This window comes from Pan paniscus, chromosome 21 (assembly GCF_029289425.2).
Source record: "Pan paniscus chromosome 21, NHGRI_mPanPan1-v2.0_pri, whole genome shotgun sequence".
Lineage (NCBI taxonomy): Eukaryota > Metazoa > Chordata > Mammalia > Primates > Hominidae > Pan > Pan paniscus.
The window spans coordinates 68,686,912-68,700,259 of NC_073270.2; the positions used below are offsets into that span (position 1 = coordinate 68,686,912).

Below are 13,348 nucleotides of genomic sequence, written 5' to 3' on the forward strand. Positions count from 1 at the left end.
ACTGCTCCCTTTCTAAAGGCAACCTTTGTCATCCCACATCTGTGCTTTAAAGAGCATGGAAATGGGCAGTCAGGTGAGTGAATGGCAGAATGTTCCAAGCCGGGCCTCTGGGAGCAGTGTCCTACAACACGCAGAAAGCCCCATTCCTGCTCTGAACGGACATGTTCTATCCAGCAACTGTTCCAGGGACCCGAGCACACACCCATTCCACTCCAGGTGGGACAGCATGGCTGGTGCTCAACTTGGGTCAGCTGCTGCTGAAATGGGGACAGAAACTTTTTAGTGGAGCTAAAATTCAATTTGCAAGTTCATCCAAATTCACTTTGAACTATTACGTTGTGTATAACTTCAGAGAAGGGCAAGCAGCAACTCCAGGCAACCCAGGAAAAAACCCCACTGCAGAAACACAGGGCTCTGTCAGGGTACGAGCCTCCCCTACACGCTGCTGGGCCCCCTGGGGGCAGCAGTGGTGGTGACCTGGTCACACCACACAGCACTGATGCTTGAGAGCCAGGGGTCCCCTGCCCCTCCCCACACCTCTCTGCCCCTTGGTCGCAGTGCTGTCTCCTTTAGCTCCCACATTCTGGGGGCCTGCCCAGGCCACTAGCCCAGATGAAACTGTTGCTGCCGGGTCTGGGTTTCAGCCAACTGCAGAATGAAGCGGGTCGTCGTCGTGCACAGGGATCAGCAGCACACTCTAATTGGCCAATTTCCCCCAAAGCAGAAGGCTGGCTGGCTTGGGTGCTACAGCGCCTCTGGCCACTGGGTGGCACCAGGGCCTGAGCAGAGACGGGGAGGAGAAAATCAGGCCCCCACCGGAGGATGGTGCTACTCCGCTCCTCTCTGCAGAACCCATCCAATTGCCCCAGTGGAAGTTTTAGCAGGACAGGGATTAAAATATGGGGCAAGAGACCAAGTCGGCTCGGTTCTGGACTGTCCAGAGGCCCCCATGTAGCAACCTTATGTGCTGGATGGCTCCCCACAGGGAAAGGAACTGGTTATAAAAATCACTAAAATAAACACCACACGCCCTCACGTAGGTGTTGACAATGAAGTGGCCCGCCCTGTCCTGGTACTGCTGGCTGGTTTAGGGAAGCTGGGGCACTCAGACCTCCACTGGTCTCCCACAGTGTCCTGAATCCTGCCTATCACCATCCGCTACAGCTCTAAGGGCTGTTTCTATGCTATGCACCTGAAAATAGACTCAACAGTCAGTGAAGGAACTGTGGAAGTAAATTCTGTTCACTGTGACGTCAGGCCTATTTGCAGCCCTCAGTGAGGCGTGTGTACAACAATGCAGTTTCCCGCTTTACCTGTTTCTTCACTCCAAGATTGCCCCTAGTGGGAACAATCAAGGTGACAGCGGCAAGAGAAAATGTCCTGCTTTTGCTCCTCTCAACATGCTACAATGTGTTCACATGAATTCGCCTTTTATAAGTAGTTACTAGTTTGCTTTCATGTTGCGGGGAAACAGTTACTTCCCAAATACAGCAGGCAGACTACACCGCAGACGCTCCTCAGAGGAGACCATCACTACAGCCAGGACGCCCTTGCAGGGTCCACAGCTAGACTGCCGCCGTGTTTTGGAATACTCAAGGCTTTCCTTGGTCAGTTTTCTTACTAATACCCGCTACTTGAGTGCCTTCCAACTTAATGGAGAGGTGTGTAATTCTCCCTAAGAAACTCGTGTGATGAGGGCCACGTGGACAGATGGACGTTCCACTCAACTGCAATTTCAGTTGTGCCCAGCTGCACATGGTGTGTGCCTGGCTGCCAAGCCCATTTGGGAGCAGAGCTGCTGCTCTTCTCAAGATCTCCCACACCAGTAATTTAACCTTTATCTAAGTTGTTTACTACTTAAACCAAGATGTTAGGGGCATGTTAAATTAGTCCACAACCCTCCCCTGTAATCCCTCCAGTCCTAAAGGGCCATACTCAGTATAAAGCCCCTAGCTGACAGCACCAAGCAGGTCAGTTGAGGATAAAGCCAGTTACCTTACGCTCTTCTTGCCGAACTCTTCCAGGTTTGCGGCAAATGAAAGTTGCCGCAACCTTCATTTAAATAAGTAGCAAAAATTCTTGTGAATATTCTAAGTTACTTCTCTAACTTTTAGAAGCTAAGAATATAACTATGTGTATGTTGATGTGTTAACAGAAAAAAAAAAAAAAAAAAACCCTAGTATTATTTTACAACTTTATACAAATCTACCTGAAACTTGTGTACCACATTGGAGGAACTGTAGCAGGCATCTTCAGAGCTGACCTCTGCACTCTGTGACACCGAGAATGCCGAGGAGGCTTTCCCGAGTATTCATCTTTAGACTATGAGTAGATCCACAGCTCCGAAAGGTCCTATGAAGGTCACTGAAGAGGTGGTAAATTCAGGGGGACCGATCCTGCTGGAAACTTCCATCCCTGCACCCCACCTGCCCAAGGTGGCTGAAGCATAAGCACAAAGGGGCACCTGAGGGATGGACAGGGGCACCACGGGACGGTGCTGATGTGGGACTTCACCGTGCAGGGTCACGGTTACGGAGGTGTGAAACCTTTCCCTGATGTAATTTTCTCAATGGCAGGCTGCTTTTTAAGTTTATAAAAAGTAAAACACTTAAAAATAACAAAAGAATGTCATTACTGACAGCCAAGAAACTTCCAGTTATATGGATAACGTAAAAAAACAACTATCAAGCTATATTCTTTCTCAGAACAAATTCTGATTTTTCTAATTGGGAGGAAGAGATTGGTGGACACGTAGAGTCTGATGACTCCCAGTCTCGTTTTATTGCCGCTGACAACTCTGGAGGAGACAGATAAAAAAGAGCTCACGCGACCAGTGAAACAAGCCACCCTCCTCTCCCGGCTTTAAATTCCTGCAAAACACTCTTAGGTTCTAGAATCCCCCCATGTATTTTTTATTAATGAAAACTGAGACTGGGTCCTCTTAGGATTTCAGTGAAATGTGCTTCTGGAGCCCACACCATGAGTTATCCTTGTGAACGGTGTTCTCCGTCCATTTCACTCCACCAGGGCCATCTCTGTGGCAGCACGTGGGAACAAGAGGCAGTGCTTCCACCTGGGCACCATGCTTAACACAGCATCTGGATTTGGGTTTACAAACTGGCAACGTTTTCCATTTTAATTCCAACGGTTAGATGAAACGAACTGTAGAATCTGCTTTGCAGTCAAAATCTGTTCAGATCCTCAGTGTTTAAGTCACTTAATGAGCCATTTAGGGAGACAAAATACTAGAAATTGCACCTATCAAATACCATCTCAAAATTTTGAGAATTCCATCTCAAAATTCTAGTCAGTCAGGTACATCTCAGAAAAACATTTCCAACTGACTTCATGCCTCGACAATAATGGGAGGTGAACAGTGGAAATAAAGAGAAAAAAATGGAATAAGAATTTATAAAACCACAAAAGAAACATCATGATCTTTGAGAGAAGTTATGTGCACCAAATGTTTACGTAAGCTACATAAACTGTATATATAAGAAACACTTTTTAAAAACAAATGGGAGGAACAAGGTGAGGCTGTGAAGGACCTACTGATATCTTAGCAGGGGGGCACAGCCTCCTTCTAGCAATGGCAGAGTGTCTGTGCACACCAGGCCTCACCTGTTGGACAGGAACCCCCAGGTCAACCGAGTGCCATGGGAAGGACAGGAGGGTGCCTAGGTGCACTGTGGGGAGCAGCAGCGGTAGCTCCACCACGTGGGTCTTCTGATGGTATGTGTGGTGAGGCAAGTGTGAGTCAGCTCATGGGACAGACCCACACCAGCCTCTCACTTCCAAACTCACCCCCTACCAGGGAGGGCGAGCTCCGTGGCCAGCCAGGGAGGCAGGGCAGGGGCCTCAAAGGCATACAGTGGTGGCAGGCTCCCCAGTACTTGTTGAGCCTACAAAAGTGCAGAGGTGTTTAAGGGAGAGGCAGAGACATGGTAGCTGCTCTCACCAATGCCTCTAACTCTGCTCCAATCAATCACCTTTTGGGAAGACAACATTTACAGGATAACAAAACGAGCAGAAGCTACTAGCTCAAAAGTGTGTCGTCCCCATTCACATCCTATATAAATTCTGGAAATCCACCAATTTTAACTTGAGGTGATGTGTTGGGAAGGTTAACAGGCAATTTCCCCCACTTCCTGTCCCTGGAGCAAATCAGCTTCCCAGAGGAGCTGATGTGTGGCAAAGAAGGGAAGAGGGAGAAGAGGTCAGAGTACCCCGCTATGGGCAGAACAGCAGCCTCCTGGTCGACCTCTCCCCGCTCACAGTGCAGGAGGCAGGCAGGAAGCAATACCCCAGGGCTGAGAGCCCCTCATTTCCCCATCTTCCCACCAATGCTCCCTCCCCACAATGTACACGGACTCTTCCAACTCCACATGTGGAGTCTCTGGCAGCTTTTCAATTTTGGTTGACACAGATGGAAATTAACCAAACTGAAATTATCACCCACTTATCTGAACTGAGGCTATAACCGCAGCTTTTCTTTTCTTCACTGTTATGTGTCTAAAACCAATGTACAGCTAAATTTTAGTACAGCATTAAAAATCCCTCTCTCTGCATTCACAGGTGGGTGACACTTTAAGCCCATTAGCTCTGTAGAACTGCTCTATCGTAGAGGTGCTAGAATCTGATGAACGTTTGAGACATTTGCTAGCATAAAATTCTCAGCTCAAACAATGTAAGGTATCGAGATTCATTATAATGCACCAATTGCATGATTCATTTTATGTGCGGCTCAAATTCTTAGGTCTAGGCTGTTTACATGATCAAAACGAGGGACATATTTTTCTTCTTTTATGAAGCTACTCATACTCAATAACTGCATATTTTTAGCCAAGCGCTGTGGCTCACATCTGCAATTCCAGCACTCTGGGAAGGCCGAGTTGGGCAGATCACATGAGGCCAGGAGTTCAAGACCAGCCTGGCCAACATGGTGAAACCCCGTCTCTACTAAAAATACAAAAATTAGCCAGGCATGGTGGCACGGGCCTGTAATCCCAGCTACTTGGGAGGCTGAGGTAGGAGAATCGTTTGAACCCGGAGGTGGAGCTTGCAGTGAGCCGAGATCATGCCACTGCACTCTAGCCTGGGTGACAGCAACACTCTTGTCTCAAAAAAAAAAAAAAAAAAAAAAAGTGTCTTTTTTGTAAGGCACACCAGACCTAGCATAGGTCTGCTTGCCTGCATGAGTGCCTTCCCTTAGGGAATCTGGTCAAAGTCTGACGACGGGAAAGTGGGGCACTCTGTGATCATCTTTGAATTGAGACTATTTAACCTTTCGGTGCTTTTTAAAAAAAGCACAAAATGCACTATAGACAGAAGGCATTAAAGACTGAATTGAAAATACTTTTATAGCAGAAAACTGAGAAACAAGAAAACATTAAAATTGCACCACAGAATCTGAGGTTTCAAAGATCTGTTTGAAATATCTTCATTTCATTAATTTGAAATTTGGGGCAGGATATGATCTTAAGAGTCTAAACATTCAAGAGAGGAGGGCAAGAAAGCCAGTCACATGTAGAATACCAAGTCCAAGGCACACGTCCTGCGGTCAGGACAGTGTTCTAGGTGTGAACTCACTTACCGTGGGGCCTACGAAGCAGGAGTGTGTGGCCTTCGAAGTTCGAATGTGTTCATGCGGGTGTGTAGCGTGTGAATCGGACATGGAAAAAAAAAATCCCCTATCTGCCCAGTCAAAAATAAATGTACACCTGAAAATCAGATGCAACACTAACTTGCAAAGATTCCCACAACATAAAAAAGAAGTGATGCTTTCATGTGCTGGCCGTGGACAATGTGGAAAAACTGAAGCGTATACAGCGCTGTTGTCAGAACAACTCATGTGCAGACAGGGGTGGATGTGGCGTGCCGGGCAGTGTGGCTATGCAATCAGACTGGGATGAAGAGAATACAAATACTTACCAGAGCCTGACAGTGAAAACAGAGATTAAAGAATCAATCGTTAAGGTGAACGTTCACCAGTGAGGTTTACAGCTTTGGAAAACAGTGACAGGAAGTCCTGACAGACTAGGGATGGACACAGAGCAGCAGGAGGCATCCTGGACATGGGCTCTGCTTCCCGCTGATGGTGCAGCCGGTGTCTGTGATCAGCTTAACACACAGCTGCAACTCCTAGTCCTGGACAGGCCCAGGGGATGGCTATCCAGAAAGAACGGGAGGGGTCCAGGAGGCCAACCCCTAGGTGATACATACATTTATACAACAGTGACGGCGAGGGAGCAGCAGTCTTTTCTGGCTTTACTGCATTGTAATTGTGATCGCTCGCCCACGACGGCGTGCTGCTCTCACAAGCTGCTTCCTTCCCGAGTGCTTCACTCCGCGCAGGGACCACCACTGCCTTCTTCACTGTGGTCTCTTTTTTTTCTGGAGCTGGTCTCTTGTGCACAGAAGAGATTTTAATACCTGCCTGGATAATCAGTAAAACCCCAAATCATTAAAAAGGTAAGAAATCATACCTTCACTTCATTTCACTGAGAGATGAAGGCGGGGACCCAATGTCTTCCTGAGGCCATCTGAAGACCCTACACCCATCCTGCGCCTGCTTGGCAGCAGTTCAACACACTTGCGTATTCGGTGGGCCCGCAGTGTCCCCGTGCAAAACTGAGAACTTCAACCACTTGTGCTCCGTGAAGGGCGGCTGGCACAGAGTCACCTGCAACCCTGATGAGGTGCCAAGTTGCCAAGATGACAGGAGCAGCAGCCACTGGACAGGCTGCCAAGATGACAGGAGGAGTGCGGCAATGAACCAAATGAGCCAAATGAGAGGAAAGGCCTGCGCGCGAGGCTGTGCCCAACGCCGAGGGTTCAAAAGGACCAGCCTTAAACATTAAAGTCATTCAAAGGCTAAATAATCATTTGAAAATAATCAAGAAAACTCCCTGAACAGTGCTAGTTACGCTTTGCTGGTCACAAACATAACGGGGCAGTGACACAGCCACCGCCACCTGAGCCTCAGAAGGGCCTTCAAGTCTAAGACAAGAGTTTGCGATTTCTAAACATCCTCGATTCTTTCCAAATAACACGGAGTACAAACATGAGACAATTCTGAGAGCCGGGTCTTAAATGAAGACCACAGCCTTGCCCCGAACCCGCCTCCCACTCCTACCTGCCTGCAAGTCTCCGCTCTACAAACTCCACCGGGTGGTTACCAACTCTTCTCACAAGACAGCAGGGTGTGTCCTGGAGTCTTATGCCCCCCGTGCACTGCCATTGTCAGCATTTGCTTTACTGCACTTGTGTTAATTAACCCCTCAGCTAACGGGCAGAGAAGGGAAAACTGGTGGGAAGGTGGAAGACAAAGGTCAAGGCGACACCACGTGTGCGCCCCCTACACCTGCCACCCCCACACGGTCTACAAACCAACAGTTCTGCGACAAACGCTCTCACGCCTGTGCATCCACTGCCTGGGCGGCTGGTCCTGGTCCACTCACCTGAGCACCACATTTCGGAAGACTGGGCTTCTCTGGCTTCATCTTCATCTTTTCTTTAGGCTTTGGCTTCTGTTCTTTACCTGAGCTTAGAAACTTCATTGTCGCTGCGGCGTGTTTGAGGATACAGTCATTACTGCAGTACACCGAGTCGGGCTGCGCCACGTGACAGCACCCAGGGCCAATACATTTTGAGGCACCAGGCGCCTCTATCACCTGCAGAACAAAACAGATGACTTCAAACAATGTACTTGCCAATTTTAAGCAGTTAAGTGTGTGTTTTGTAAAATCACCATTTATAGTACCAAGGCCACAGTTTTAAAATGAGATACTAATAGTACTTTTAATATGAATAAACATTTTGTTGATTCAAGCTATGAAAAAGCCAGGTAAGGCATTCACACTGTCACTGCCCGTCATGCCCTGCAGGGGGCAGGAGTGTGAGGAGACCCCTGGACTGCCGCCCTCTCTGCTCTGTGCACCCCTCTCGAGGGTGGGCGGGGCCCACGGGACCTCACATCCACGATGAGGCTCCGCTAGAGGACCCACATGCAGGGCTTCTTCAGATGTAATTAAGGATCTAACTGGGATGACTGCAAGTCAAATGGGTCCGGCTAAATCAGGTAAAAACCCTTAAAAAAGGAACTGGGTCTTTCGTGAAGAGAGAAGACTTCATAGCTGGTTTTGAAGTAAGCTTCCCTGCTTTGAGAGGGTTACCTGTGGCTAGGATCTGAGGGCAAGGCTGCCAAGTAAAATACAGTACGCCAATGAAATCGGAATGTCAGATAAACAATGAGTAATTTTTCAGTGTAAGTATGCCCCCCAAATTGCATGAAACATACTTTTTTTTTTTGTTTGAGACAGGGTCCCACTCTGTTGCCCAGGCCGGAGAGCAGTGGCACAATCATAGCTCACTGCAGCCTTGATGTCCTGGGCTCAAGTGATCCTCCCACCCCAGCCTCCCCAGTAGCTGGGACTACAGGCACATACCACCACGCCCAGCTCATTATTTATTTTTTTGTAGAGATGGGGGGGTCTCACTACGTTGCCCAGGCTGGTCTCGAACTCTTGGCCTCAAGTGATCCTCTCATCTTGACTTCTCAAAGTGCTGGGATGACAGGCGTGAGCCACAGCACCCGGCCAGACACACTTATACAGTAAAAAACAGCGTGAGGGCTTCTGGAAGGGAATCCCCTGCCAAGCCTCTCGAGACCACAGCCCCTGCTGCACTGAGACTGCAGTCCTGTGAGACCTGAGCAGCAGGCCCAGGCTTCCCATGGAAATGGAGGCATAAATGAGCTCCTTCAAGCCAGGACTGCAGTAACTCATCGTGCAGCAGGAGGAAACTCACGTACCACAAACAGCTTGACCACTGCTGTTTACAAAGTCTGTCTCGATGATCAGGCCTCAACACACACGAACATGTCCCTCACACATACTTAAGCGAAACCTTATTTCTCAAATTAAATATTTAACATAATCAGTTTTCCTCCACAGAATCCAAGTTTTATTGAGAATACAATTTAGGTTTGTGCAGGGTATTGTCAAGCACAATGACAATTAAAAAAAAAAATGTTGGGCGTGGTGGTGTGTGCTTGTAGTCCCAGCTACTTGGGAGGCTAAGGTGGGAGGATCACTCAAGCCCAGGAGATCGAGGCTGCAGTGAGCTGGGACTGTGCCACCGAACTCCAGCCTGGGCAACAGAGCGAAGCCTCAACTGCACAAAAAACAGAATCAATATATTTAAAAAATAAAGACATAAAGCCAATGACTTTTCTCATGAATTCCCATCTCCATTCATCTCTGAATGCCCAGATGTGGCCTCTGACAGCAGCGCAGAATGAGCCTTCAGCCCCTCCTGCCTCCAGGGCACGCTCCCAGGTGCACGGCCCAGCCTTCGGACATCCTCACCTTGCAGCTAACGCAGTGCAAGAGTGTGAAGGCAGAGATGCTTCTAGACACAGCAATTTCCAATACCTGCCAGAGGACAGGCAGCTGGGTGGGGACAGGCCCGGGACCCTGGAGGGACCAGAGTGAAAACACGCCAAGTCACACCTGCCCTGTGGGGACTGGAATGGAGACTGCAAACACAAGACAGCAGCAGAAGCTGACAGCATGTGGGAAATGTCATAAACATCAGGGGGAGAGAATTAAGTGTCAACACAGCTGCAAGACAGAGAAACCACTCTCAACACAAGCACCCCGAGGAGCCAGCACCAGAACCACGAGGCAGCTGGAGACGGCAGGTGACACAGGAGCACCGCCACTCCCATCGTTCAGAAACAATTCCTTTCTGCTAGTGCATATAAAGCATGTAAGCAACACCCAAATCCTCAAAGATGAGCTGATTTCAACAATTAAGTCATTAATAGTAGAGGAGGTAGACAGGGTAAGAATAAAAATAGAAAGGCCTCACCCAGGTGGAGTGAGGCAGGAACCCGGGAGAGGCACCGCCCCACATGGGTGCAGCGCCTGTCTTGGGAGGAATTTCTATCTAGAGCGAGACTGAAACCAGTGAGGCCGACTGCTGAATGCTTGTCTCAGCGGACAAACACTTACAGGCTGGAAGATCTTGAGTTTCTTCTTGCCACTTGGATTTGCAGCTTTCTCAATTCTACCCTTTATCCCTTGGTCTTCGCTAGACTTCTGCTCTATTGTTCCTATACTTGTACAATCGGTGCCATCAGCATCTCCAGGTCTCCATTTAGCTTCCTGCTGATCTGCCGTTTCTGAATGAGTCTCATCCTGCACTTGCAGAATGGTGCAGTTTGGGCAGATATAGTCTTCCCCATTCCTTTCCAAAAGCCTCCCTCGAGCCTCAGAAATGCCCACACAATCGCCATGAAACCATTCTTCACAGCGGTCACAGCAAATCATAAACCTGAAATTATAAAATAACGGTATTAGCAATGGGACGTGAGTGACAAGCACTTTTCAACACATTAATAAGACAATTGGTTTTAACGTCATGAAAAAATGCAAATATACAGAAAAGTAGAGATTAAGAACGTCCTCATGCCTTTCCTTTGATTTTAACATTCAACCAAATTTACTTCACCGTTTTTTAAGAGTAGCACATTTTAGGAGCAAACTCTAAGGCATTCCACCACAGATACCTCAGCAAGTCTCCCCCCAAAACTGCGACAATGCCTTTATCCCAGCGCCAAGCCAACAGGCTGCCTATCACCATCTGACACCCAGTCCTAGCAGAGATCTTTTGAGCTGCCCCAATGTTTGCACTAGGCCACTTGCGGTCTGCACATGCCCCTCTGCTATGTCTCCCAAGGGGCAGTCTAGAGGAGCAGTCTCAGACAGACCCCGGAGTGACGGACACATTCTCCTCCATGCCGTCTACACAGAGCCACTGGCTGCACGTGGCTCACGTGACTGGGGTGGGGCGCTATTCACCTCCTCACTTGACTGGAAACAGCCATGTGTGGCCAGTGGCTACCAGAGTGGAGAGGTGGCTCTAGGAAGTCCTTAGCCACTCTTACGTGTTTCTTTTTTGACAACTTGTTCATCTTTTCCAACAAATCGCTCATCTAGCCCAGCTTTGTAACCCTTTAAAATGAAAACAAATGGAAAATTCTGTTTGCAACCCTGGGATTTCTGTGGGTGCCCACACATGACCCACCTGTTGTTGTGAGGCTGGCGGCAAATGCAATACAGGGCGTTGGGGTCGTAACCCTCACATTCAGGCTTCGGTCGGCCCAAGTCTCCAGGCTCCTCATCTTTGATGTCCTGAGCCGCCTTTCCCTCCAACTTACTCTCTCTGTCATCTTTCCCAGCCTGGGACACAACCCCCTGATCGTTCTCGGGCTCCTGCTTACTGGGCAGGACGCCCTCCACAGTGTCACTGGCCTCGGAGCCCACAGTCTCGGCGGGACCCTCCTCCCGGCGCTTCTTCCGCAGGCGACTCTGGATCCCTTTCAGGGGCCTCTCAGTGGGCTCCTGTTCCCGCTTCCTGCGAAGGCGATTCTGAAGCTCTTTCAAGGTCAGGCCATCGCTGTCACTATCGGAGGTGTCATCGTGGTCATCCCCTCCTTTCACCTTTTCAGAAGAGGCTGGTCGTTCCTTCACAGCTGTGGAAGCAGACTGGGGGCCGCTTCTCGTCTCAGAAGCGCTTTCCACGCTGCCCTCGGAGGCTGTCTCGGCGTCTGTGGCGGGGCAGGACGTGGGCTCACCAGAATCCTCCAGGGAGACAGGCATGCTCCTCCTGCCGCGGCGCCGCGCAATGGTCAGGAACTGCTCCACGCGCTCAGTGCGCTTGGGCTGCCTCCCACTGCGCCGCAGGGACAGGCCCAGCTGCTGCTGTGGGGGTGGCGGCTCCAGTGGGTCAGCCTCCGCATCCCCTGCGCCCTCTCGCTTGGCGATAGTGGTCCTTCGAAAACCCCATGTTTTCCTGAACTCTTTGCTGGTGGGTTTGATGGCCTTAGGTGCCTCCTCATTGCTCGGGTCGCCTTTGTCGTCCATACCTAGCGGTAAAGCATAAGCACATAGTGACCAACTGACCACAGAACAAAAGGTGACATTGCCGCCAAACACGCGCAGCAGGGGCCACCTCCCTACAAACAGTGGAGCTCTACATAAAGCAAGTCCTTCTGACCAGTGTTTCCTAATGTGTGCTATGTGAGATGATTCAAGATGATTTGTAAAGATAATTTTAATATAGTTAAACAACTAATGTTTAGACAAAACTACAGCTAACAAATCAAATGTACAATTTCATCATTTAACTGCTTAGGACAAGGCTTCACAAGCCAGGCAGTAGGGACAAATAGGAAATACTGGACAGTATAGCAGGGTAAGGATGTGAGTAAGGACGTGAGCAAGGACGCGAGCAGCTCGGAGGTGGCACGAGCTCCCCAGCACCTCCGCAGGTAGATGGGCTGCTCTGACCACAAGCACAGTGAACAAGACGCTGTGCCAGTTTGGGCGTGGCCTGCAAAGGGACCCAAGTCTGTTCTGGACTTTTGCAAGTATGGGCTGGCCACCACCATGCTGAAAAGAGGATATGAAGAAGCTGAGTCCCGACTTTCAGCTCCCCAACCAGGGGCTGGGGCCAGGAAGGATGCTATCACTATCTGGGACCCTCCATACCAGCCCTGCTGCCAAGTGAATGACCCTCATGGGCACAAAGTGAGAGAACTGCCTAACTCCTGACTCAACAGATTGTGTGGTATGAAATAAACCTTGTTTTAGTCTACCGAGCTTTGGAGATATTGTTAGCAGCAACAGACAACTGGGACACTTAGAAAACATGGTCAAGGCGATCACTTTAAGGTATATTTCTCTTTTTTTTTTTGAGACGGAGTCTTGCTCTGTCCCCAGGCTGGAGTTAGCCACCGTGCCAGGCCAGTATATATTTTTTTTCTGTATTATTTTTCACTTTCATTCTAATACATTACTAAAGAATCTTATTTATGAAACTTTTACTCTTGTTGAAATGACAAAAATCTGAAAAAGACAGTAGATACTTTGACAATTCTTTTCCAAGCCGTCCAAGCTTTAATTACATTTCAATGCTAATGATGACTCTGATTTTATGCCATGTTCCATCCTGGGGGAAGGACTGGCATAAAATGAAAGCCTTAAAAAATATACAAAATGGGGCCGGGCCTGGTGGCTCAAGCCCATAATCCCAGCACTTCGGGAGGCCGAGGCAGGCAGACCACTTGAGGTTAGGAGTTCGAGACCAGCCTGGCCAACATGGTGAAACCCCATCTCTATTAAAAATACAAAAATTAGCTGGGCATGGTGGCAGGCGCCTGTAATCCCAGATACTTGGGAGGCTGAGGCAGGAGAATTGCTTGAATCCAGGAGGTGGAGGTTGCAGTAAGCTGAGATCGCACCACTGCACTCCAGCCTGGGCGAGCAAGACTCAGTCTCAA

At 49.0% G+C, this 13,348-nt stretch overlaps 1 protein-coding gene across 6 annotated transcripts in view; it reads right to left on the minus strand.

Annotated features, from left to right (window-relative positions):
* The window catches only part of DIDO1 (death inducer-obliterator 1), a 60,238-nt gene that overhangs the window by 21,931 nt on the left and 24,959 nt on the right, over positions 1 to 13,348 (minus strand). For all 6 annotated transcript variants that reach the window (XM_003810833.3, XM_063601139.1, XM_008963220.6 and 3 more), the window contains exons 3-6: positions 11,092 to 11,932; positions 10,017 to 10,338; positions 7,461 to 7,673; positions 6,223 to 6,436 (exon numbers count right to left, since the gene is read on the minus strand). In XM_003810833.3, the coding sequence (XP_003810881.3) occupies positions 6,223 to 6,436; positions 7,461 to 7,673; positions 10,017 to 10,338; positions 11,092 to 11,930 (1,588 nt within the window). In that variant the 5' untranslated portion in view covers positions 11,931 to 11,932. The remainder of the gene's footprint in view (positions 1 to 6,222; positions 6,437 to 7,460; positions 7,674 to 10,016; positions 10,339 to 11,091; positions 11,933 to 13,348) is intronic.